Below are 25825 nucleotides of genomic sequence, written 5' to 3'. Positions count from 1 at the left end.
GCAGTGATGAGTCTGTAATCTCTGATTACAAGGGTGGGAGCAGTCAGCTAAGATGGAAGGTAAAGCTCGAGGTCTAGACGATAAATGCGAGCTCCACGCTTGCAATGCACAAACCATTTGTGCCCTCTTGGTACCAGGAAAGGACATTTAGCATCTTGGGGAAATTTCTCTTTTGCTCCATTTTCACCGCATGATGCCCGCGTCACCTCCCAGCGCCTAAACCCTCTGGTACCCGGGTGCAAGAGCAGCAAACCTGCTGCCTGCTCACCTCTCCATAGCACAGAGGCAACCAAAACGCCTTTGGCCAGCTGCTGGGACCGTGCCTGGCCACTTGCACTATGGAAAATTCCCTGGGGAAGGGAGATTCCTACAGGAGCCAGCATGCCTTGTACACCTAGTTGATTGCAAACCAAATCAACATCCGCACTTACTACCAGCTTACAGATCCGTGGGCTCCCAGTGCCATCCTCTCCAGCCCAGTGCGCACTCGGGATCGAATTCTGAAGCTACAGCAGCCAAAACTAAGGCAGCTCACAAGGCAGCAGTACAGACAGCCAGGGACTGGGTGCATTTCAATAAGCCATTTCTTAACTAATAGCTTTGCAGGCTGCTTCTTTACTGCCAAGAATTTAACCAAGTTCTGCCCCAAGATCCTCTCCCAGGCAGAAGGAAAACAGCCCGGGATGGGCTTGCAGGGATGGGGTCGCTCTGCTCCATGCCCGTTCAGGACCAGATCCAAGTCAGACCCAGCAACAGGTGATGCCTGCCCTAAATCATCGAGTAAATCCCACATGGAAAGGGAGCGGAGGTGGAAACAGGAATCTAACTACTGCAGGCTGCAGTACCATAAGATAAACGCTGCAAAAAATAAAAAAGCAACACCCTTTGGACTCAGAAAATAACCCCCAAATGCGACTGAATCCAGGTTTTATTCAATTTCCTCACCAGACGCCAACATCTGTGCGTGCCAGCCCAATTACACAGCTCAGGTGCAGTCTGTAACGATGGGTAATGACTGCCTGAGCTGATGCCCTCTTGCAGGGGTCCCTGTATTCATCACACTCCTCAAGTCCAGGCTCTCACCCTTACTCTGAGCTGGGCAGGTTTTGAATGATGATGCCTGAACGCTGCGCAGCTTACCCCAAGCTGAATAAACATTTACACGACATTTTGACTCAGGTGTTTAAATTCTAGAAAAGGTCTAACAGTTTATCAGCCTGAATCACAGGCAAATAATGCAAAAATATTGTCACTAAAAGCACCTTTTCAAACAACGAGTGCACACACATCAAGCCCACAGACTGTGCTTGGACACAAAGGGCTTTAAGAATTATGTCCCCCCAGTCCAGAAGAAAAGGCAGTCAGAGCAGCCTGAGCATCCCATCCCCACAAACAGCTGTATTGATTATCACACTGTATTGATCAGACTTGGCATATTAATCACGTTTACATAATTAAGTGGGATGTTTGCCTTGTACCCCCCCCGGACTAACGCACCGGCAGGAGCTAGCAGGGCTTTGTGTGCATTGCATGTACCAGCGTGGCAATGGCTGGGTTCCTACTGCTACACCGCACTGCAAAACAAATTAAATACTTCTTCAGCTAACAAAAAATTACCCAGGGGAATGACTTGCTGACCGCTTCCCGCTTAGGTGAACTGCGAGCCAGTGACTCATAACTCATCAGGAGGAATTAGGAGTTGTGCACAAGGCAAAGTGCTTCGGGGAGAGCGTCTAGACTACGCAAAGCGGGGCCATAAATTATACTTTTTGCAAGCGACGGGCTTTAGCAGAGGTTGCATCTGCATGATCTGATGAGTCTTCCCCACTGCTAGTTCACAACATCTCTGGCCTGAGAGGTGCCACCCACAGTAACTGAATCATTGGTCCAGATCAGGAGCTGCAAAGTTTTACAACAAGGACCGAGCTTACAGCCTATTTAATTACCTGCTTCCCGATTCAATAAGCTGCAAGTATATAAATAGCCCAGCTATGACAAATATTTAATATCTGCTGGAATTAAATTAAGATAAGGCACTGGCAAAATAAACGATAAGTGTTTTAACTGAAAATAACCATTTTCTGGGGATTCCAGACAACTCACCGAAAACGGCGGTCATGTTCTGTCCTCCGTGCTGTAGCTTGGATGAGCCATACCTCTTTCCCCGGGGAAAAAGCTCCCTGGGCAGCAGCGAAAGGCTTGTTCTCACCACAGGACCAGCACGGATCTGCCCTGGGACCGACCCTCCCAGAGCCCAGCCGCTCACCCAGCTCTCACCGCTGGTGGCCGTGGCCACACTAAGCCAGCTGGGGACAGCCCCAGGGAGGTTTCTGTGGGCACAGAGCGGATTGTGACCTTGCTGCACCGTGGTGAGCCCTCCTGCAGCTACTGAGCTGCATGTGGGGTCCAGCTCGCGCTTGAGACCCACGTCTCCTCCTTCAGCAGCACCGGAGAGCAGCCAAGGAACAGAAGAAAAACGAGCCCATCGCCTGCTTTCCTCTCCTGGCCTGAGGAGCTGAGAAACGCGAAGCCCCGAGGGCTTCTTGGGGCCAGGAGAGCAGAATTTGCCCATAATATCACAGGTCCTCCAACAAGTCCCAACGCCACCTGAGCCACAGTCAGTCCCAGAAGAACATGCCAGTGGTTTTAAGAGAGAACTTGTGGAAATATAGTTTGAAAGTAGCAGCTCAGCCCTGGGTAGTGAAGAAATACGGGATTATTTGGAAGGCTGTTAGCTTTACTACGTTCCTAACTGCTGTAGCACCTGCACCCATGCCAAAATGGCAGAAACATTGTATTTCAGGATGCTTTGTAACTGATTTAACAGAGTTTCTGATCCCGCACACCTGCTCTGCATTAAGCGTGGTGCTTAAATCAATCACCATTCAGCAAAGCACAGGCTTAAGCCCTTTGCTGAATTTGACTGGAGAATTTTGCTAATGCACCCGACGTCACCCCGCAGGCTTACACAAGGGCCCAAATCCCAAGCTGCTTCTCCCAGGGCTGGCTCCAGCAACCCGCAGTGAAGCTGGACTTTCCCCTCCTGGTCACCCTCCCTCCTTCCATGGGGCAGAAAGTGGTGCTGGAAAAGCAAGGGCAACCACAGCTAGCGTGCTCTCCAGGTTTCACCGCCTACCCAGTCCTCCACACCATCCCTTCCCAAGACACGTGCTCACAGGGACGCTGACATCCTGGAGCCGATCTCTCAGGTGATGCCACCTGGAAGGCACAGACACCCACCCCTGGGGGGCACCTCACAGCCCTCCTGCCCCAGCAGCATCCAGCACAGCCTGTGCCTGCCTGCCAGCAGGGCTTTCCTGGCAAAAATAGGCTTTCCTGCCTGCGGCCAAACCCTCCATGCTGGGGTACTTCTTTGCCGATCTCCCTGCTTTCGCCCAGCCTCAGGGACTGGCATCTTGCAGACCACTGTCTGCCTGCCAAGCGTGCTCGGAATTCGTAAGTGGCTTAAAAAAGAAATCTAGGAGGGAAGAAAGACAGCAGAGGCAGGTATCTAACAAGCCTTCTTCCTCAGGAAGTGAGGTGAGTGAGCTGTAAATACCGAAACGTACAGGTAGACATCACAGATGTGCAGTTACTGAAGTGAAGCCTTCCCACCCAAACACCACGGAAAATCTGTAGCAGAGGTGTAAGCTTGAATGCGTGCTGATCTAAAGAACACTTTTTTACAGCATTTCTGAAATTTCTGGCGTGTCAGGATCAGGAAAAATACCAGCCCCGAGCAGCAAGAGCTTGAATTGTTCTTGGAAGTTGAAACAGAGTTCGACACGACTGTGCAGTGCTGTTGCGCCCATGTGCAGCACCCCCAGCTAAGCTGCCCATTCGCACATTCCCACTCTTCCCTTCACTCTCACATATGCTAAAACTTATCAGATGGCACGCAATTATCTCTCTGCTGTGCCCCTACCCCGAGTGCACACCTCGCTTCATCCCAAGGCGCTGATGAGCGCGGGGGAACAGCAGGCTGCCTGCTCCAGCCACCGCGCATCGCGCAGCACCTGCGGCACAACCCAGCGCCCTCATGCCCATCGCTGAGGCAATCGCAGAGAATTAAACGAGGATGCAGAAGCAGACTTGGCAGGGTGTGCTTCTCAGGCCTCACGTTCCTCCCATCAGGTTTATCACCCCTCTGTCAGGGGGAAACTGAGGCAACAGCTCCCACCGGGGCACGGCCAAAGCTCTGCTGTCACACATGTTCTCTCTGAGAACCAAAACCTATTTGCTCCACCCTGATGAGTCTTGAAGCATCTGGTGTTTTCATCACCACGGAAAACACATCAATTCATGGAGTTCCTATAAAGATTATTAAATCCAGCAGAGCCTTGGTGACAATATCTCCATGCCCATGAGGACGCAAAACCCAGAGGCACCGCACTTGGGTCTCCTGCACGCCAGGAAAGAAAGGGTGGGCTTCCCCACAGTGATCCGGGAGGAAAGCAGTGATCACGTGCAGTCCAACAACATGCTCTGGCAGGGCTTTAATTGACTTTAACAGGAGCTTAGGCTGAGGGAAACGGGCAAGGATTTACTCCCAGGAACCTCTGTGACAACTGAGCATGGGAATATACAGATGAAGAAAACCCAGAGTGAATTCACCTTTAAAAGGGTGAATTCAATTTGACACGTTGTCAGGTTACATTTAGCTTTCCCAATTCCATTTCACTGCTAACTTTGTGGGGAGACGCTAACCCCCGAGAGACACCTATTTTAGCTGTTTGTATAAGCAAGCCAGGCATATTTCCCAACATTACTCATTTCACACAGAAGGGATTATTTTCTCCCCAGGTCCTGTGCAACTTCCCCATTCCCTCGAGTGCTTCTGCCAGTTTATCGTTGTTCTCTTTACTCCTTGTTTCTTTGTTTCACCTGCAGTTTGCTGCCTCCTTTTCTTGTCCTCCCCCTGTCTCCAGTACCTGGATTTCACGGGCCATAAATCGCCCTTCTTCCCAGCCACCCATCTCCAGACCACGCAGATGCTGCCTGTGCCTTTGGAAAAACTCCCTTCTGTTCTGTTTGTTTGCCTGAATTCCTTCAAAACAAGGAATTATGTAAATTCCCTTAGCTTTTCCTAACACGAGTAAGTTTCAGAGGGAACAAAAGCCAAGATGACTTTGAAAATCCACAGTCTGATGAAAAGGTTTGTAGGTGAGCAATGTATAAAAAGCAACTCTCCAAAGCCTCAGCCACGAACTTCACTCTCACAAAAGCAGACTGTTCATCCTTCCAGCTACAGCAGATTGTCCTACATTGCCTTTAAACCGCGCGCAGAATTGATGCACTTTCCTACCTCCGTATGTTGCAATGACTAATAATAGTCCCGTGGTGTAGCAGAACTGAATGAACGCCGTTTGCAGCAGTACATCCAGGAGCCTTCCTGGCTTATAAAGGTCATTTGTGAACAAAGAACGGTACCGAGGCTAAAATCGCCATCTGCGAAACTCAACTAAAACCAGGGGAAAACAGCAGCCGGCCATCCCAGAGAGCCACGTCCCACCACGGACCTACCCTGAGTGCCACAGGGAGTGAGTTGGCTGCGTTTGGCTGATGTGTGCCTACGTCCCTGTGCTGGAGGGACTGGATTTCTGCTCCGGGCCACCAACTCGTGCCTTGGCAGAGGGCAGACGGCCCGGTGCTGGACCCAGCATCACCGCAGCACCCTGGCGAGGTGCTGCTCCCCTGCCCGTGTCTGGAGCAGCTCGTGCCGTGCCCTGGTGATGCATTTGGGAGGAAGAGCGAGGAGCGTGTCAGCCCTTTCGTGGCAAAGCACCTCTGCCACGTTCTGCAGGGGAACTGGGGGAGCTCGCCGCGTGCTAACATTTGGGAGAAGTTGGAAGGAGGCTCGGCAACTCCCTAAGCCAGCGCTGGCACTCCCGGCGAAGCGAACTTTGCAGCGAGCGTGAAGTTGCAAACTCCCTGAGCAGGAGGACAGAGCGCACGCCTGCTGCTTCCCAGCAGCACAACCCAAACAGCCAAAATCCCAAACTTCCCCGATGCCGACCTTGCATAACCGGGCGCGACGATGCCCCACGCCAGCCCCGGCTCCTCCTGGGCGGCAGCACGGCGAGGAGCGAGGCCGTGCACAGGGCTGGGGCCGCTGCTGCAACCCCTGCGGTGCGGGGCCAAGGTGCCCTGAGCCCAGGTTGCCCTTGGGGTGCCCGGCGAGCGGCAACCGAGCAGGAGGAGAGGCTGGGGAGTGGGTGGGCGAGCGTGCGAGCGAGAGGGCAGCGCGGGGAGATAGCAGGGGAGCAGGAGGGCAGGTTGGCGGGGTGCTGGATGGGGATGGGGCAGCGGGGACAGACACAGGGACAGCAGGGGAAGGTGAGGGGGTGGCGGCGGTACCTTCTGCTGCCGGCGGGCCATGTCGGTGGGCTGCTTGGCGTTGAAGGGGTAGGCGATGCAGCGCATGACGAAGACGTAGAGCTGCAGCTTCCTCTTCCTCTCCTCCTCCTCGCGCTGCAGCCGCTCCAGCTCGTCCTTCTCCTTCTCGCTGGCCACCGAGGGGCTGGGGCTGGCGGGCCGAGCCGCGCCGCCAGCTCGCCCGCCCGGCTGCAGCCCACCGCTGCCGCTGCTTCCTCCACCTCCTCCTCCTCCACCACCTCCACCACCACCACCTCCTCCTCCTCCACCTCCACCTCCACCACCACCTCCACCACCTCCACCACCTCCTCCTCCGGGGCCAGGGCCCTCTCCGGGGCGGCTTGGGGAGAGCCGGGCGGCGGCGGCGGGCGCCAGCGCCTCCTTGCCGCTCTCCTCCTCCACCAGCTCCTCCGACTCCTCCTCGCTGGAAGACGGGTCCAGCATCGCGGCGGCCGGGCCGGGGCTGAGCCGCGCTGCCGGGGCTGCCGGGGCTGGGCTGGGCTCGGCTCCGCTCGGCTCTGCCCGGCTCCGCTCGCCGCCGCCGCCGCGCCCGCGCCCGCGCGCGCGCCCCCGCGCCGCGCGGCCCCGCCCTCGCCCCGCCCCGCGCGGCCCCGCCCAACGCGCGCGCCCCCGGCCGGGCGCTGGCCGCGGTGCTGCACGGCGGGAAAGCGGGCGCGCCCCCGGCCCCGCTGCGCATGCCCGCTGGGGGCCGCCGCCGCCATGGCGGGCGCCTCAGGAGGGTTGGGAAGGGACGTGGGGAGGGGCGGGGGGTCGTGTCCACACAGCGCTGTCCCCGAGCACCCCCCGGCGCCGCTGAAAACCTGAATGTTGCTAATAAATATTTCACCTCAGTCACTAAGGAGTGACTCTAATGTGTTCCGTGTGCTGATTTTGGGGTATTTCCAGGTCGGATTGGGGCTTCGTTCCTGTGTACGTGGTGTATTTGCAGTGGGTGGGTGGCTGTTTGCAAGGTTTCTTTCTGCTTCATTGGTAGAAGTGCTGTAAACGTCAAAATACCATCGCCTGTTCGGTGTGTTGACAAACCTTTTTATTTTCATTTTTTTTCCATTTTTCAGAGGGGGTGAGTGCTGATTCCTGGCGGTGGGGCACAAGGCAAGGGTTGGGTGCTGCCAGAGGCCACCTTTTGGGATTTTCACATCATCTGGGCTCCCATGGCACCCTGGTGACAAGCCCGGCACAACACAAGTGTCCAGAAAAACTTCCACAGTTCTTTTAGGGCCCCGTGCTCCCAAAAGAGGCTATCGCAACAATGGCAGCCACAGCGATGATGGGAACCTCTCAAGGATCTCCTCAGCAAAGTTCCCTCTCCCCCTCTCTTTTTAAAATTATGCTGTTTTTACATTATTCATCGAAAAACCTCATTGCCCTGAGTCCACTTGTGCCAGCTGTGAAGGCAGAAAAAATAGAATAAATTACACCAGCGTCTATAATGGTATTATCTATACATAATCCCCCAAGAAGCCTTTGGGATTTTCTGGAAATAAATGCTGTTTATCGTATTGGAGAATGGAGAAATTTCTTTCTTTCTCTCTCCCGTAGATGTTTGAAAGCTACATCTCTCTGTCCTCCCCGTCCCAGACGTGACAGCAATAAAACTCTCTGCGATGATCAGAAGAAAATTGAGCCATTTTTTTATGAAAGGTTTTCTTTCAGCAGTGATTGCTCCGAACTGGTTCAGTGGTTGGAAGTGCTACAGATAAGCCTGCAGAGGTGGATTCGCTGGGAAAGAAAATAAATAATTAAAAAAAAGCAGCTGGGGATGACAGAAGCAACTTTTGCTGGTAGGAACATCACAGACATTGCGTGTCTATCTATAGAGACAGATTGACTTCTCTGACAGATTGTCAGAAAAGATTTCTTAAATTAATTGATGCAAAATAGATACACACAATCACCCAAAAAAAAAAAAAAAAAAAAAAAAAAAAGTGTTCTTCTTTAGGAGCTTTCAGAAATATATTTATCCTTCAGTGGGTGAGATTCTGGAGAATTTTGAGCTTGGATGTGCTTGACAGGGCCTGACTAGACGTTCAGGCAAGGATTAAGTGAGTTCATCGGGAAGCGCTGCTGGTCCGGAGGAGCAGGGACACCTCCTCCTCAGAGTGAGATGCTTTCTCCCTCCTGATATCACACAGCCACCTTTTCCTGGTTGTTATGTCTGAACATACAGCTACAACATCCATGATTTTTCTTGAATAAAGAAAAGAACAGTCAGAAACTCTCAGGCCTGTTGCTTTCTGTTTCCAGATGCACACTTTAAGAAACATTAAAAACACAAGCGTCATGCAAATCCTGAATTTTTCATCAAGAAACAAGGCACAAAAGATGGCTGGGTGAGCCAGCCCAGCAGCCTCACAGCAGCACGAGTGCCCTGCATGACGTGGGAAGGGAGGCAGCACGGGTGGAGCAGTGCAAATTGTGTGTGTGCACCTTCCAGCGGTAATATTTCATCGTGGGTAGTTGTGCAATCACCTATAATGAGTGGGTAAATGTAGACAAATGGAAGCATTAGCTAAGTCATTTTTGATATCATATCGGTGTGCATTTCTGTTTGCCCAGGATACTGTTTGGGTTAAAAGGATGCAGAATGCTGGGCAGTTCCTTTTCAAGGTGCAAGAGCTGCAAAACCCACGGCCCTTTCTGGCTTAGCGCTTTGGAGCAGCCTCCAGGAGGCTTCAAGATGTGCCCCCACCTATTTGTTTCTAGCATCATGAATTAATTGCTTCTTCTAAAACACTTTCCAGAATAATTACCTAATGAGTTCCAAAGTATCTGCATTTCCAACTCACTTGTTCCAGTAAGAGGAAAGGCACGCTGTGTGGGATTACTTGACCTCTGTGCCTGCTTGTATGGCAAAAAAGGAGCAGCACATGCACATGTGCTTGGGAGCACTTGCACCATCCCTCTCACCTCTTCCTGGCTGGACACAGCGAGACAGAGATCTCAGGTGGCCTCTGATGTTGGAAGCAGCACAGGTTGAAGAATATTCAAAGTATTTCCTGAAATGTTTCAAATTTATTTCCATTTCGTACAGTGTCAAATGGAAGAGCCTGCTGCTATTAGAAGAAATCACTGCCGTAATATTCGTATCCCTCTCCATTATTGCCATTAGACAGGGGAAATCAGTGTAAGTAATGATTTGTGGAAATGACTCTAAAGAAAAGCAGAGCTGAAGCTAAGGCCACAGCTTTGGAAACAAAGTGCCTGTGCACGAGGCACCGGAGCAGCGCTGCCTCTGCAAGCAGGCTGGCAGGACCGAATGGTGTGGAAGAAACCCTCAGAAAGAGTAAACTCCATTTATAGCAGCCGTTTGGGAGAGCTTAACTGAATAGCTCCCACAGGGAGGCTCACATTTGCATGAAAAACAAACAAACCCGCGCTCCTTTTATTAATCCTGGTTAAAGGCCTCAACTGGAATATTTACGGCAGCTGGGAGCAGTTAGTGCCTTTGTAAAACCTGCATGTGGCAGTGGCAGTGAGTCGTGGAGATGGCCTGGAAGGGAAAAGAGAGGAAAGCGAATGTGCTGTTTAGCCTCACCTGAGCTCTCTCTTGGCCACGTGAACTCCCTCACGCTGCACATTGCTGTGGGATTGGGAAAGTCCTGGGGGTGCTCGCCACTTCTCCCAGCCCAGCCACCTAATGCACCCCCCACCCCTGCCCTTAGCCTGGCTCTGGTTTTGGTTAAACCCAGAGGAAGCTTTGCCCTATGCCGGCAGTTTGCTGGCAGCTGATCTGAAAATGCTGGAGCGTGCACAGTGTCCTCAGCTGGGATTCACCCTTGTCTGGAGACGAGCTGGGGGAGCTGCCCTGCAGGCGGAGCAGCTCCTGATTTCGGGTGGTGGAGACATGGGCACGGTGCTGCCCGGTGCCAGCCGCCGAGCAATCAGCCGTTGCCTGCTGGCTGCTCCTCCCGGCACGTCGAGAAGTCAAACATCTGCGAGCATTTGTTCCTCTGGCTGCTACCACAACCCCAGACCTTTGGCACCGTGCCGCTGAAATGTGAAATAAATGTTTGCTCAGCTGTACCTCTCATCTTGGAACTGCAACTTTGCAAAACAAGTCTGGATTTTGTACAGTAGCAGGCGACACGGGAAGGCAAACAAAGAGCCAAAACAGGTGGCAAGGAATCCGCTTAAATCCAGAAAGATCTTCCAGTTTGTACAAAGGAGAAATTTCAGCAGCGACTGAAAGAGGGGCTGCTGAGGGCCAGCCATGCTTCTGCTGTGCAACAAGTAGTAAATGATGCCTCCTCCCTGGGAGTCACTGTCATCTCCCTGGACACACGTGGTGAGGGACCGGACGGTTTGCACCTTGCAGGCTGTCCTGGTTTCAGATAGATTAAAGAGCAGGTGTCACGGTGCTGAATAACAGGCAGGTTCGAGCAGCGCGCCCGTGCTTTTAGGCATAAGCAGAGCCTGCTCTGCGGCTGCAGAGTGCCACTGTGAAACGGCGCTGCTCGGCAATCACCCCAATTTACCGAAGGGAAATAGAGATCCTGGTGTGTCCGAGGCTCCATGCAACGTTTCACGGTCTCCTAAAATAGAGCAGCAAACAATCCCCGTTTCTTGGTAACACCGGGATATAGATCGCTGCGTCTTCCGAGCAGAAGGGCTTAAAGCCCTCCCCGCCCATCCACGCGCGCTCAGCTAATATTTGCACTGGGCTGCTGGCTGCCTCAGCAGCACGCGGGGAGCGGGGAGGGCTGCTGGCCTTGCTCAACCCCTCAGCAACGTGGTGGGGGACGTGGGACGGGGAAGGTGGCGGAGGAGACCCAGAGACCCAGCGGCAGCAGTGGCACCCCCGGCTCTTGCACCGGCCACAGCTGCGGCTCAGCGTTTCTCCTGCTGTTGCGTTTGCTCAGCTGCCTCCCTCCACGGATAGTTACAGCCAAGGGCTTGCTGATTTACAGCTCAGGCAATAAATGTTGCTTCCTTCAGCAAGCTGCCGTCTCAAAGGTCGGCCTCTGGTCTCCTTCCCGGTGTGCCCAGGTGGCCAGCAGGGGAGCAGGGCAGTGACACCTCCTTCACCGCAGCCAGCCCGCCGGCCCCCTGCGCTGGAGGGGGACCTCGGGGACAGAGCTCGTGGCTCTAGGTGGCCAGGGAACAGCCACTACAAGCCACCTGCCCCCGATTTCTGGTCTAGCTGATGCCAAACGCCGTCAATATGCTGCAACATGCCTGCAGCCCGAAAGCACTTGAGTGACATCATAAATCTCCCTTGCAAAGCCTCTGGCTGCGAGGCCAGGCAGCAGCATGGCTTGGCGATGCTATTTCCTATGATAAGGAGGCAGGGGAGGTTATCTGCAGCCTGCTCTGCCGGGGAGGGGAGGTGGCGTGCCCCGCGCCGCACGCTGCCAGAAATCTGGGGCTTGCAATGAGGTCACCTCCTAATCTATTTCTGGGTAGCGTGTTGGAAGATGCTTTGGGAAAGCATGTCAGTCTCTCCAAAATGCCTGCTGAGCTGCTGTTTTCCCTTGCCTCTCCCCACTGAGACCTCCCCCTTGGTGGGTGCTGCGTGCTGCTCTCTAGCCCCGAGGAGCATCTGCAAGGACATGAGAGCTCCCGCAGCAGGCAGAGGCAGAAGCAGCCGCATGTGCTGAGGTAGGAGTGCTTGTTCCACTGTGGGACTGCGTTTGGAGGCGCCGTGGCTGCTGCTGTGCGGGTGCTGGTGGCTGCTCCCCGGAGGCAGCGATGCTGCTGCCCCGTCCTGTGCCTTCCGCTGGCCTGCAGGAAGGGGCAGCCAGGGCAGCAAGCACATCCTCACATGAGGAATAAAAAAGATGATGGCTTTCATTCCTCCTGTGCCTGAAGGCTCGCAAGGATCCGCCCGCTGGGTTTCTCCCAGGCACCGGGTTTTGCTCTGAGGTGCTGGGAGAGCAAACAGTGCAGGGAGAGAGGGGATGGACTGTGATGAGAGGCATGTCAGGGCTGAGGAGAAGAAGTTCTCTGATAGCACGAGGCACGAGGTAGGGAAGTTTGGCCACTGCACGGTGGGAAATGTGCTGCATGCCCTGGCCCCCTGCCCCAGTGCTGCCCCGCCGGGATGCAGTGGATTCAAGGTGCTTAGCCCTGGCACTGAGTCAGGTCTTTGCAGCCTCTTCATAGGGTTTGTTACAGCAGGTGTTACAATAAATAACACCAAATTAGCCTCAGCCAGCAGGCTCTGAGCGAGGGCAGACCCGCTGTCTGCGGCCACTCGGCAAAATCCACAAGCGAGCCGTTCATCTCCGCTCCCTGGCCAGACTGGCAGCATCACGTCCGTGGTGGGTTCAGCACCGAAATCCTTTCCAAACACCAGCGAGAGGATCGTAGCAATATTTTGCTGCCCAATCAGCGCTGGCTCCCAGCTTTCCAGTCGGCTATAATTAAAAACGACCGAGTCTTATTGCAGGAGGAGGAACAAGGAGCTCTATTAAATGCACCCTACTCTGCTAGCCCAGAGCCTGGAAATAATTGCAGCTGAGCTATTCCAGCACGCACAGGGCTCCTACAAAACCCGGCGTGGATCGCTGCTGCCATGCAGTGCCTGACTGCGATCCCCAGGGTCGCTGCAAGGTGTGTTTTTTAACTATTTTTTAACTTTCTCAGGGTAGTTTTTCCACTGCTCCTCGCATTTCAGGAAAGCACCTGGAGAAGGTGGTAATCGATCTGGAGCAATTATGCTCCAGCTGAGTGATTGCTTCTCTGAACGTCCATCCTCCCACTGCTGGGGAAATAACTTGTAATTTCTGCTAGGCTTTGAAGTGCCTTTATTCTGGAAAGGCTGATTTTACTGGTCTGCAACGGATCACTAAAAACTTCCTGCTAGTGCGTTCCCCCCCTCTTCCCCCCAGTAATTACGAACATTTGAATTTCCCTTTGCACAAGCCACTTCCTCGGGTTTACAGACCTGACGAGATGGGGTTCCTCTGGGGACACGGATCTCGCCTCTTATTAAACAGCACACTCGTAATAAATGCCTCAGAGCCGCCACTTTTAAATAAACGCATTACCACTTCGGCAAAATCTACGTGAATTAATATATAATATCAGTAAGTAGGGCGCTCGGGCGGTATTTTAGGCCCACAATAAATATTTAATGATTTTCTGCTCCAAACTTAGTGTGAAAGTGATGGAAACGTGCGGCACGCTCCCTGCTTACACATCAACAACCAGATACAAACGCCAGCCGGCTGCTCGCGCGCGGCACGGAGACACCGCTGGTGCATGGCCATGGCTCACAGCACTCGGAAATTTCTCTGCTATTCCTTCAGCAAGGGCTCAGGCGGGCAAGCAGACCTGGTGCTGTTCACAAGGACTTTGCTGTTGCCATCAGGCAGGGAGCGAGTAACATCCAGCCCCTTCGTGCCCCATCCAGGAGCTCGGCTGGGGCTGTCTGGAGCCAAGGAGATTGTAGAGGGGAGTTCTTCCAGCTGCGAGTTCACACAGCTTGAGAGGGGCTTTTTCGCCTCTCCTCTGCTTATTTTGGGAGTGCTGGTCCCACAAATACACACTGAGAGGAGAGCACGTGGGTCGCCTCTGGAGCCGCTTAGCAATTGCTCACTTTGGCTGAGTTTCCCTGCAGGACTTCCCCGGTGACATCTCCAGGGGATCATTTTTTGGTTATTCACATGTGGACAGCTCGCCTTGGAGGAGCCCTCCCTCTGGCCTGCAGGCCCCGCAGCCCCTGCTCAGACCTCCAGCCTGCACATTTCCACGACAAGTCCCAGCCACGGGCAGGTTTTTAGGGATGAGCTCAGAAAGGCAGCGCTGGGGAATGTCAGTCTGAGCAAGCCTTTGGCAGTGGTGGCACTGGTAGGGGCTGCTGCGTGCGGGGGCCCTGGGGCGATGTTGGAAATTCAGTGTCGAGCCATGTTGGACTTTTTCCTCTCCATTTGCTGCAGGCAGACAGCTGTGATGGGGGCTGCCACCTCCAGAGCAGCATCTCCTAAAGCCCAGCTCTCTCTTGACACCTCACCCACCCCACTGAGGGCTCTGGCTTCCCGGACAGGGAAAATGAAAAAGCTCTGTCTGATTAAATATCCCTTTGCAGCCCCCCGCCCTGAGCTGGGGGTGTGCTCACTGGGATGGGAAGCCGCTGATCCAGGCTCGTGGGGAGACACAGCCCAAGGCAGAGCCCTGGTGACATTGCAGACTGATAGCTGCTGAAGTTGGCACGGAGAAAGTGGATCCTGTGAGCAACGAGGTGCAGGGCTTCACAGCCTGCGTGCTGGCTGTGCTTGCTCTGCACATTTTACAGGCTGCTAAAACACATGCTGGATGATTTTGTCTCTTAAGAGCACATTAATAGGGGGAAATATTTCACTTTATGCCATGAAAATCTTCTTTAAGAGTTTGATTCCACTTTGATTCTCTAATTTGCTGACAGAAAGGGTGCTGAGCTGCACGGATTACAGCCTTCTGAGTAATTTGACATCCCCGTACATGATATCACACAGCAGCAGCAACAGGACTGCGAGTTCTGATCTAAGTTTTTTAAGCATTGACTTGGATCTCTTCCAAGTGTTTGTGCAGTGTTGGCACTTCCCATTGCTTCCCAGATATTCTTGTTGTGAGCAGTACCTTCCAGGTTAGATGCAAAATTCTCTCCTTTGGTAAGAAATGTGATGCTAAGCTGATGCCAAGCACTGTGTATACACATACACATGCACATAAATGAGTATTTCTACATGTAAGTGGTGGTTAAGAGGGTAAAAATAGCAAGCGATCCTAGGAGACTACTAATTTTAAATAACTTACATCCTACTTCTAAATAATGTGAGCGGTCAGATTGCTTAACCAAAGCCGTTCTCCTGGGCATTGGTTTCTGGGTTCACGGGAGCATCTTGCTGCTGTGCCCTTGGGTGGTGCTCTGAACTGCATGCTGCTTGCAGAGGTATTACACAGAAACAGAAAAGACCACATTTATCAGCAAATAAAGCTCCAACAGGCAGTCAAAACCATAGAGCATTTATTTTTTTCATATTGCAGACATTCTGAGTTGCTTCCACCACTATCTGTGGCCAGGGCATGGCATGTCCTACACAAAAATCCCATTTCAGCAGGTGGTACGCAGCAGCTGGTCTGTGATACTAGCAAAAAAAAAAAAAAAAAAAAAAAAAAAAGCTTTAGCATCAAACAGATGCAGCAGCTCTGCTCTCCCAGGGATAACACACTTCTCCCCACCTGGTATTGCCCCAGGGACCACGCATTTTGGGTGTGGGGTCACCCAGATGCCCACCAGCTCCCCACCAGTCTCAGTGGGAGTTTCCCCACCTGGACCCTCTCTGCCCTCTGCGTATCAATCACTCAGTCACAGCTTTAGGACACGTCCCGAATTTCAGCAGCAGTTTCGCAGAGCCGGGCTTCATTTCTCCATCAGGATCATGCCTACCGAGACAGAGTTTATTTCCTCTAAGCAGCAGGTTTCGGAGAGCGGGGCTGCGAGGCTGTTTGAACACTCCCTGCTTTATTGGCCTCTCCGGCATAATCCCTGGCAAGCTGATTTACTGCAACCATTTTATCGCGTGTAGAGCAGAGGGACCGGGCCTGTATGCCTCCCCTGGCAGCTCTTCAGGCTGCACAGGTAGCAGAGAATGGCTCCAGTAGCTCTGCGTTATCCCAGTGCAGCTGGGGGAGGGAAGGAGGAACTGGGAACATGGTTCTGGGGTGGGCTGGGAGTGAGGTGGAGACACGCCAGCACCCTGAGCAGCCTGGCTCCATCAGCACTGGGTCTGCTGGGGAGTTCTGCTCCTTCAGAGCCTCTCTGGTGCCTCCTCACCAGGCTCTCAAAGGGGCTGGTGGTGACTGGGGACCTTGGGGACTGTGCTGTGCATGCTCCGTGCGTGGTCGGCTCGGCGCTGGCTGCACACTGTGGGGTACGGGTAGCAGGTTGGATGTGCATGGTGCTGTCTGCAGCCTGCCATTCATGCACTTTATTTTACATGCACGGGGCTGTATGTGCACCGTGCTGCACGCACACACCCCATGCTGTACAGGTTCAATGCTGTGCCCATGCTGAGCAGCTCACACCGTGCGCAGTTACACGCACAGCAGCACGTGTTTGGTGCCCAGGCAGTGCACTGCAGGCCAGCGAGCCTCTGGGAGCATTCGTGGAAGCAGGGCTGGATAAACACAATGTGAAAAACACAAGCAGCTCCTCATCCTAATGAGGACCAGCCACAGGAGGGTTAGCACCACTGGGGAGGACAGGGCAGCGTTTTGCCAGCAGTACACAGAGATGGAAATAGCTGTGAAGAACGATGACTTTAGTAGCATTTGCAAGGAGAGTAAAAGAGTGAATTTGCTCCCTGGATTCATCCAGATTTCCAAACACATCTTCAGATGCAAAAGCAGCCAAAACATTCCCCCCAAGGAGGCCAGCAATGGCAGGGGAAAGCAGCATCGCTTGCTGGATTTCAAATGGCTGAGGGGAAAAAAAGGCTAATATCAGCTAAAGCTCTGGGGCTCCAAGTGCAGTGGGAATCGAGGAGCTCTTCCCTGGAAAAAAAACATAACTGCTGAAATTTGCCAGCGGATTCCCCGGTCCCCACAGGAGCCAGAACTCGTATCACCAGGGTAAGCTGTCCCCGAGCAGGCTTTGCTCTGTGCCTTTTCCCTGCAGGATCCCGGTGATGCTTGGCAGCGTTCTGCAGGAGTGTGGCGGTCACCGCACAGAAGGGACAAGCCACAGAAGGTTTCATGGTTCTGCGGGATGTGCCAGGCCAGTACACACTCCTGTGTGGTCAGACAAGCAGGGCAGGTAGGCAGGGACAGGCCCTGCAGAGGAAGAGAAAGATGCCTGACCTCTCCTGCCCTGTGCCAACACTGCCCAAGCTGAAAACAAAGGATGTAATCAGGTATTTTTTGGCCACATGTGATGGGAAGGGGTTTTTGAGGCTGACTGCAGCTTATTGCTGAATCCTGCCCAATAATTCCTGACTGAACATGCCCGTGCTTTAGGATCCCCAGTCCTGACGCAAAGCTCTCCAGAGGGGGAAGCTGGTGTCTGGACGTAGCTTATTAAATATTGTCTCTATTTAACATTTTGTGCTGTCTTTTCACCCTCCTGTCTGCGCTCAGCTCCCGTTTCACTGCACCTTTTCCTGCTGGGTGACAGCACGGTGTACTCCCCCTGCACAGACTCAGGTAGGCTTTGGTTGAGCTGCCTCTTAAGAAGCAATAAATTATACAAAGGTACCAAAGGAGCTAAGCTCAGGACTGTTCATTGAATGCTTGCAGAGCTTCCTTGCACTGCTTTATGTGAAGCTCTACAGCAGCGCCAGTGCACCTTTCTTTTATATAATTCTTCCTATATCCGAGATAGCATGTTTCTCCGTCTAAAAATATATAAGCCAATAAAGGTGTCATGTTTATTTCTAGCCTTCCTACTGTCCCTCGTCTCTTAAAATTCCTGCAGTTGTGGAGGAGTGCGAGAAAGAAAGCTCTCACAGGACCACTTCGCTTAATATTTGCTGCCCTTTTTCCCTGTGAAATAGGAAGTGGGTGACTGGGTAAATACTGCGGCAGTTTAGCAAGTCCTCCAAGAGCATATGTCACAGCATCCATAAACTGCCTGCCTCTTGCTGTCCAACATCTCCTGATAACTCATGTCAGAGGAGCTGCTGCCCCTGCTCCTGGCGGCAGAGCACCATCCCCGCAGCTCCTCACAATGTCACGGCCACAAAAAGGGTTTGTTTGGGGGAAGACTCCAATATGTCACCATCCCCAGCATTTACTGGGATTTACTGCCTTCTGTTCATGCATATATTGCCCATAACACAGATATTTACAACCTTTTTTCTTCTCAGACCATGTATCTCCTTGTACTTTGAGAGCACCTCCAGTTTCTGAGCGCTTTCCTGCTTTGCTCCAGTCAAAGAACCACACAGGGCCATTTTTCTTGCCATTTCTCTAACTTAGCTTGTGGATTTTTATTTCTTCTCCTTTTGCCTGCCAGTCACACAGAGTGCAGCTTGCTGTGCCTCGCCGTGCTGAGACAGCTGCCTCTGCCGCGTGGGACTGGACGCAGGGCTTGGAAATGGTGACTTGGCACTTGACAAGTCACGGAAACAGCTGAGACCACAAACATTTCCGAGGCCCATGGGGGAAAAAGCAATTGCTTCTGACTGTGATTTACAGGTAAAAAGGAGCACGTTCGCCTTGTCTGTAGGAGTAGCGCCGTGACACAGTAATCACGGAATGAGCCAGGCTCTGAAAACACGAGCATAACAGATACTCTGCAAAGACATGGCACTACTCTCCGCTTGTTTTTCTTTAAACATAAATCCCAGCACTTCTGTATATTAACAAAAAATGGTTTGATTGCAGCCCATTAGAGGTTTCATTAGTGTTCCTGGTACAGAAAAGCTCTAGCTAATTGACTTATGAAAAACTGGTACTAAAAAGGTATGAGATACAAGTTTAATAACGCTACAAATGTAATAAATCTCCCCCTAGTGATGTACTGAACTTGTTCAATATTTTTAAAGCATTTTCAAGCATAATTTAACCTGATAGGGATGAATATAAGTAAAGAAAACAAGAAATGTTGGGAGCAGTTGCCAGTCACACAGACACACGTCAGTAGCTTCATGCCTCAGTTGTGTCACTGCTCTCAGCAGGCACTTGAGCTGTCTGGGGGCTGCACAGACTCGGTTCACGCTGCCTGGGTGATGCTGAGGCATGAGAGGGTAGGACCACTGAAGCACTCACTTTTTCTTTTTAATTTCCATCTTGTTCCATAACATCATGATATTTGAAGCTGTGCATTTGAGTGCGTGGATTATCCTTAGTACACTGCACCGCAAGCATAGTGCACAAGCAAAATCTCAGGAGTTTCTTCAGGTTTTGGGGTATGGAAGTCAAACCCATTGGCTGGTTTGGGGCACTGAAGCAGAGCAAAAGAAATCCCTGAGCTTTTATGCTTCCACGTCTCCAGCCCATGTGCCCCTGATGGAAAACCACAGAGACAGTGATCCTGGCACAGGGGACACTTTGGGGCAGGGAAGTGATGGAAGAAGTGGGGGCCTGACCTGCAGACACGAGTCTGCAAAGGGAGAAAGAGAGGAAGGGCTCACAGGCCGTGGGCATGCCTCTAATGCTGCAGCAAGCAGCCTCTGAGCCATCGATCACCAAAACAGCTGAGTCCTTACGAACTAGGACCATCTTTTGTAGAGATCACAGCCTGTCAGGCACTTTCAGGTTAAGATCCATTCCCATTTTATGTTAGGTGTCTTAAATGTGTCTGCCATCTTGTGCCCTGGCAGTATTGAGCGGTCTCCTGAGCTACAGAAAGGAACCCATGCCCCCAGTGGAGATGGAGATGTTTATAATAATGTCTCTAATGTCAGCGGAGATGGATTGCATCCCAACAGCCACTGCATTTCACTCCCTTCTGTGTTGTGCTCAGGCACTCTATCTGACAAAACATTTCTGCTAATCACCAAGCACATCCTGTATTGCATCCATAGCTTGAGGTGCCTTGGGAGGAATATCAATGGCAAGAGCTTCGTAAAACCACAAGATATGATCCATTTATGTTTGACTTCTCCAGTGACTCTAGATTTTTGGACTACAGCCATGCTGACATTTATTTCTGCAAGAAATCTCCAGTAAAATAGAGTATCTGATATTAATGTGATTGACCTGCTGGCCTTGCTGAAGCTGCAGGGAAGTAGGTGTACATTTAATCAATTTTGCTGTCTATTGTAGAGGTCATCGCTGTGAGTGGGCTCCTAGAGATGCTATTCAGTTACTTCTTCTCCATAGAAAAGCAGATTTTAGATCCCAAGATCATCCAAAGAATGTAAAACATCCAGGAAACTTGATGCTGCAGTGCCCTGTGCTTTGGAAATGCAGCTGCTTCCCTGCCCCTGGGTACCACAAGCATCCCTTCATCTGGCAGTTGGTCACTGGAGAGAGCACACTCGATGCTACTGGCTGCAGAGCAAGCTGTAGCTGGCCATAGCAATAGTTTGGTCCAAATAAAGAAGAGCAGAATTCCCAAGAAGCTCAAAGGTAGGGAAATGCATGGACTGGTGAAAAAGAAGAGGAAGATGCTAGCAAGATTCTACTTCAATAGAACACTTCTGTATTTTGCAATAAAGTAAAATTAACAGCGCTTTTTTGCCCCTTAATTAAATGTGACACTGTAGCAATTTTAATGTGAGAAGAGCTGATATGAAGTAATTTTATCTAATATCAGTCTGATCTGACAGCTAGCTATGAATAGATAAGGCCCACCATCGTCCTATGGTCGTTCACATGACACTGCTTTCTGTGTCATTCGAGCTGAAAGTTCCTAGCACAGGGGCTATTTTTATGTTCTGTATTTATACAGAGCCTCACACAAGAGAATTACTAGAAACTAATTACAACCTAGTGATGTAAATTAGCAGAGAACTACTTATTTGGTGGCTGTGCAGAACATGAAGTCATTAAAGCGGGTAGCCAGATCCTGGAGGACTGAAGCTTCTTAGGAAAATAGAACAATTTATTCTCCATTTATTCATACCTCAGTGTGCTAGGTTTTAAGATTCAGACCGCACGGTGTGAAGGAAATTGATACAATTTGTTTTAAACAATCTGATCAAAATGCAAAGAAAGGTATCTCCCTCACAGAGATGCTGCCTTCACAGCTTGCTGGCCTTCATCTTCCCAAGAAATCATCCACAGGGTGTGCGATCAACCTGTGTGCGTTCCAGGTGTGCTGGATTTTGCTTTGGGACCTCATTATTTGAGGAATGCACAGCAACTTGACATACCTACATTTAGGGAGGTGGTTAAAAGGGAGATCCATTAAGGTGGGCATCTCATTGAACACATGTCCCTGGAGTGGGGCTGAGATGGGTGACACCCACTGACGCTCTAGAGCTTATTTCACTCCACCTCATGCAAAAACAAACAGTATCCAACAGGGTAGCCCTTGATTTCAGACCTCATCCTAAAAGGCAGAGAGGAATCATTTCCAGGACAGAGCAGGAGCCGTTCCTCTGGGAGTGCAAGATCAAGTGTTGGTGATAACTCATGGAAATCCAGAGAAAATCTCAGTTAGCCGTATGTCCATCGGGTTTCACAATGTGAAACAATTATGTAGCAGGGCAAAATGTGAAACAGAACTCAGAAATTCCGGAAAAGCCTTCATAGGGTATTACACTAACGCCTCTGAAAGCCCCAGTCTCTCAGCTGGTGAAGGCTCGCTAAAATGGTTACAGAAGTCAGATGTGTCTCAGAGGAGCAATGAAAGAAGCAGCATTTGCATCCAAAGAGAAAACAAACAGAAAAGGGTAAAGTTGCAATTAATGTAATTTGGAAATCAGAAATTGGATAAATTAGATAAAGGAAGCAAAAAATAAATACAAGAGACAGAGTACAGCTACAGAGAAAAGAGCAATGAGAAAAGGTCTTTAAAACATATTAGGAATGAAGAGAAGCCAAACAATGTCTCTGGACTATTACCAAATTGAAATTATAGAAATGGCAATAATTATGCAGAAAGGCAAATGTTTCTTAATGAACAAATATTTCTGTTCCGAACCTGTGGAGAAAAACAACCACAAATGATGCATTCCCATCAGATGATGATGATAAAACAATTTGCATAACAGCAGAAGTTCAGGAGGGCAGTAAGCAATAGTTATAACAGCTTAAGCATCTTCAAATTAGCAGGCTAAATAATTTGCATACAAGGGTTTTTAAGGGAACTTGCTGGATGGCTAATGCTGTTTTTACAAGGATCGTGGTGCACAGGCAAAATTACAGCAGGAGAAGAAAAGCTGCTATTTAGGGGAAAGTTGAATGATTTGGATATCAATAGGCCTGCTGAGCTTTGATCCTGGGGAGATAATGGATCCTTGGCAATGAGAAACAACTGCAGAAATTAAAAAATAGTAAGCAATAATATCATTAGTCCCATCAACAGGGGCTGATGAGGAATAGATCTTCTAAAACTAACTGGATTTTTTTTTGTAATGAGATTACAATTTTGCTTAATAAAGGAAATAATGTTGATTTAAGCTTCTGTAAAATATTTGACTTGGTATCCCACAATGTAATGTTCAAGCAGCAAGATCAGTGCAAAATCAACATAGCACACAAAATGAATTAAACATGAGCTAAAAGGATTGGATGCCAAAGATTTGGAGGTGTGGGTATGCTGCAGGTGGGACCTCCACAGAAATCGCTCCTAGGATTGCCAGGTGATGTTTTGCTGGTCTCCTGGAGAAAAAAAATGAAATCCCACCTGATCTGGCCTGCTTCTGACCCACATGGGGGCCTGATGCAGAGCAAGCATCCTGGTGAGCTGTTTCATTGTGTTCAGCTCAGATTTTTAGTTATAGGCAAGGTCACACACTGAAAAGAGATTGTGACATTGGGCTTGCAAGAGCAGAGACATGGTGGAGCTGTGACCTGGGGATCAGCCTCCAAGAGATTTGGATCTGATGATGGGTAATTAGGTATAAAATGGCTAAAGGGAGAATGAAGGGGGTCCAGGTGCAAGACTGTGAGGTGGGGGGGCACTGGCCACAGCAGTGCACTTGTAAGTGCTGAGGTGGATCCCCTCATAGCAGGAAAGAGGAAATCAGGCTTTGCAGTGAAAAATGGTAACTTTTAATAGAGTGATGACACAGCTGGAAACTGCAGTCGCTGCTGTCAGGACTCTACCTATTGTACCAAGATCTCTATTTCTCAAAAGATCAAGTTCAATGATTTTCAACCTTTCCTGATTCACCTGAGTACATTTTCTTGTTGGGGTGCAGATTAAGGCAGAGTGCACAGATAACTACCGATCAGAGGCTGGCTTTTCCTTGCCACTGCCTGGGGACTCACAAGAAGAGTCCTGAGGACAGACAGACCCTCTCAGCTTGATGTGACACTCTAAGGGCCATGCATACCCTCTTGTTTCTGCAGTCACAAGCATTCAGAGGCTCAAGCAGATGCTGAGTTGGTGGTCCCTGATACCCCAGCCTGCTCAGCAGATGCTGCAGGTTGCCAGACCACATGGAGCTGCTTTGGCTTTGCGTTAGATTTCGCTGTCATCCTTAGTCACATGGATTTGTGGAGATCTGAAGATTAGCAGCTCCTTCAGTGCAACAGAACTGGTTTCTCATCCCTTGGAGAGGGCTCAGTTTGGCTCCTCGGTGTGGGCAGATTCTTCCATCTTCCCCCTTTCCCTCTGTTTTTCAGAGAGAGGCTTCAGCTCTCGCATGAGGGATTTTTGACTCTTTTTCTTTTTAGTAGCTGATGATGGCTGAAGTGCTTTAGGGTGTATTTGCCTTCGAGCAGCTCATTTTGGTTCACTAACCACAGTTGTTGGTGCAGACGAGATGAACAGCCTGCTCTCCACATCCACTGGGCATTTCACTCCTTTGGGAGCATGAAATATTTGTACCTCCTGGATCTGTTGCTCCATATATAAATATATTTAAGTCTTTTCTCTTAAGCTAAAAAGAGCTGTGAAGAGCTGGCAAAAAAATGTTCTGAGCTCAGATCTCATGAAGGTCTGGGTGTCACAGACCTATCCTGAAGCTAAAGGATCATCTGCCATACAACTGGGGTGGTGCTGGCTATCTGTTTTCTCGACTGAACATGTTAGCTGTAGGGTGAAAGTATTCTCCAGCCTTTTTCTCCCATTCTTTTGCAACTTGTTCACCAAAGCCACACCACTACACCAAGGTGATCTGTGTTCATATCAGGCAGCAGCTTTATGTACCTGTTTTCACCCTTATTTGCCAGGGTGGCCAGAGCAAGCATTTGTGCTCTGGCAGACTGCACCACCCCATGAAGCCTGCTGGGCCTCCAGATTTCAAACCAGCAAGGGAAGCGGCAGCCTTGCTCTTTCCCTTTGAGAGAAGCAGTGCTGGAGCTGTCTCGACCAAGCTGGCAAGGCACTCTGCACGCTTGGCTTCTTCATTCAAGAACCCAAATGTCCAAGTACAGGTGCCTATCACATTTCTCATGCATACAGCCAACCTTAATACCAGCACTAAGCTTTTGGGGGTGAGGGCCTGTTTACTAAAAATTAACAAATGAGCGAACCTGCACCGCCACTGACAAATAAGCCACCTCAGAACTCAGCACCGACCCAGAGCTCTGAATTACACTGGGGTGCTCCTCTCCTTTGGTGAGGGGATGAGCCAACGCTCCTGTGTCACATCCACACAGCTGCCTCTGCCAGCAGGAGGGTGGAGGAGTAGAAAGGCTATTAGAGCCATTATTAATTACTCGTGGACTGACTGATTACATGACATTAATAAGGAGGGAGTAGCAGTGGGAAATGTGCTGCTATCATCGCCCCACCATGCTCCCTGTGCTGCAGGGCCAGTGGGGCTCAGGTACATGGGACAGCAGCCCTGGCACAGCCTGAATGCACAGACCTCTGCATGTCTGGGAATTAGGGCTGTAGCAAGGGAAGCAAGGATGCCACCGAGCTCCCAAAGTAAAAAATCTCATTGGAGAAATGAAAAACGTCTTTCTCAAATGTTTATTCCCAGCTGAAGGTAGCAGAGAGATCAGAGCCTAGAAGAGGAGAGAGCTCTTAAACAGCAGATCTGCCGATGACAGGGAGGGCTGCACGAGTGTTTGATAGTTGTTGTGAGTGAAGATTAAAGCTTCCCATTGCTGAACCACACGGGAGGCCACGATCCTGTGATGGAAACAGTTACTTTAGGAAGGAGGAAAACCTAAATATTTGATATTGTTGCTTGGAAGTAATGATCAGAGACTTTATTTATATTTTTAAAGATCCTGAATTATTTATTTTGCAATAAATATTGCGTAAAAAACCTGGCAAAACAAATGACTTCAAAATCCCCAAAAGCTTTCCTGAGCAGCCATTATTTTATATCCTCTTTATGAGGAAAAAACTATTTAAAGTTTCTATTTATGACAGCATTCAGGCAGTTTTATCTGAGCACATGAAACATTTCTTAGCATCATCTGTCAGCGGCTGCCACCAAAATCAAAGGCTTTACCTGGGGGCCCAACCTGTTGTGCTGCTGCACTCTGCCTTAGTCATCCCCAGCTCCCTCCAGCAGCTGGAGATCACAGCATGACTTGTCCCCAGCACTGTACTGCTCCTCCCACGCCTTGCCAAAGGGGGATTTCCTTTCAATTAGGTATTAGCTGAAGGCAGCTTGTCTGTGGGCTCCTCCTCAACTGGAGTGTGCACAGCACAGGGTCTGCAAGAGCATCCCAGACCTCACAGGGTGGTGTCTGATGCATAATAATGTATATAGCCCCCAGCCAGCCTGGTGCTCTGTCCAGAATCTTGAGGTGTTCATTTTAAAACTCATTTCTGCTTCTGATCTTGCTCTTCTTTCTCATAGGAAGCTTTCTGCTGCTGAGTTTTTGTACAGGGCCATGTCCCCACAGCAGGCAGCACTGTCACCTCAAGCTGGAAGCACACAGGATGCCACCTCAACCCTGGAGCTTCACTCCTCCAGTATATCAC

At 50.6% G+C, this 25825-nt stretch overlaps 1 protein-coding gene across 5 annotated transcripts in view; it reads right to left on the bottom strand.

The window, feature by feature from the left end:
• CADPS (calcium dependent secretion activator) overlaps window positions 1-6869 on the bottom strand; it is a 196588-nt gene extending 189719 nt beyond the window's left edge. For 4 of the 5 annotated variants that reach the window (XM_084530730.1, XM_084530733.1, XM_084530732.1 and 1 more), the window contains exon 1: window positions 6358-6869. In XM_084530730.1, coding sequence (XP_084386856.1) covers window positions 6358-6819 — 462 coding nt within the window. In that variant the 5' untranslated portion in view covers window positions 6820-6869. The remainder of the gene's footprint in view (window positions 1-6357) is intronic. The other variant, XM_084530731.1, reaches the window with a different exon arrangement.
• Between the last annotated feature and the right edge of the window lie 18956 nt (window positions 6870-25825).

This window comes from Aythya ferina (genome assembly GCF_964211825.1).
Source record: "Aythya ferina genome assembly, chromosome: 10".
In the NCBI taxonomy this organism is placed as follows: Eukaryota; Metazoa; Chordata; class Aves; order Anseriformes; family Anatidae; genus Aythya; species Aythya ferina.
The sequence above is the reverse complement of the archived record's forward strand: the minus strand, read 5'-3'. Positions and strand labels throughout refer to the sequence as shown.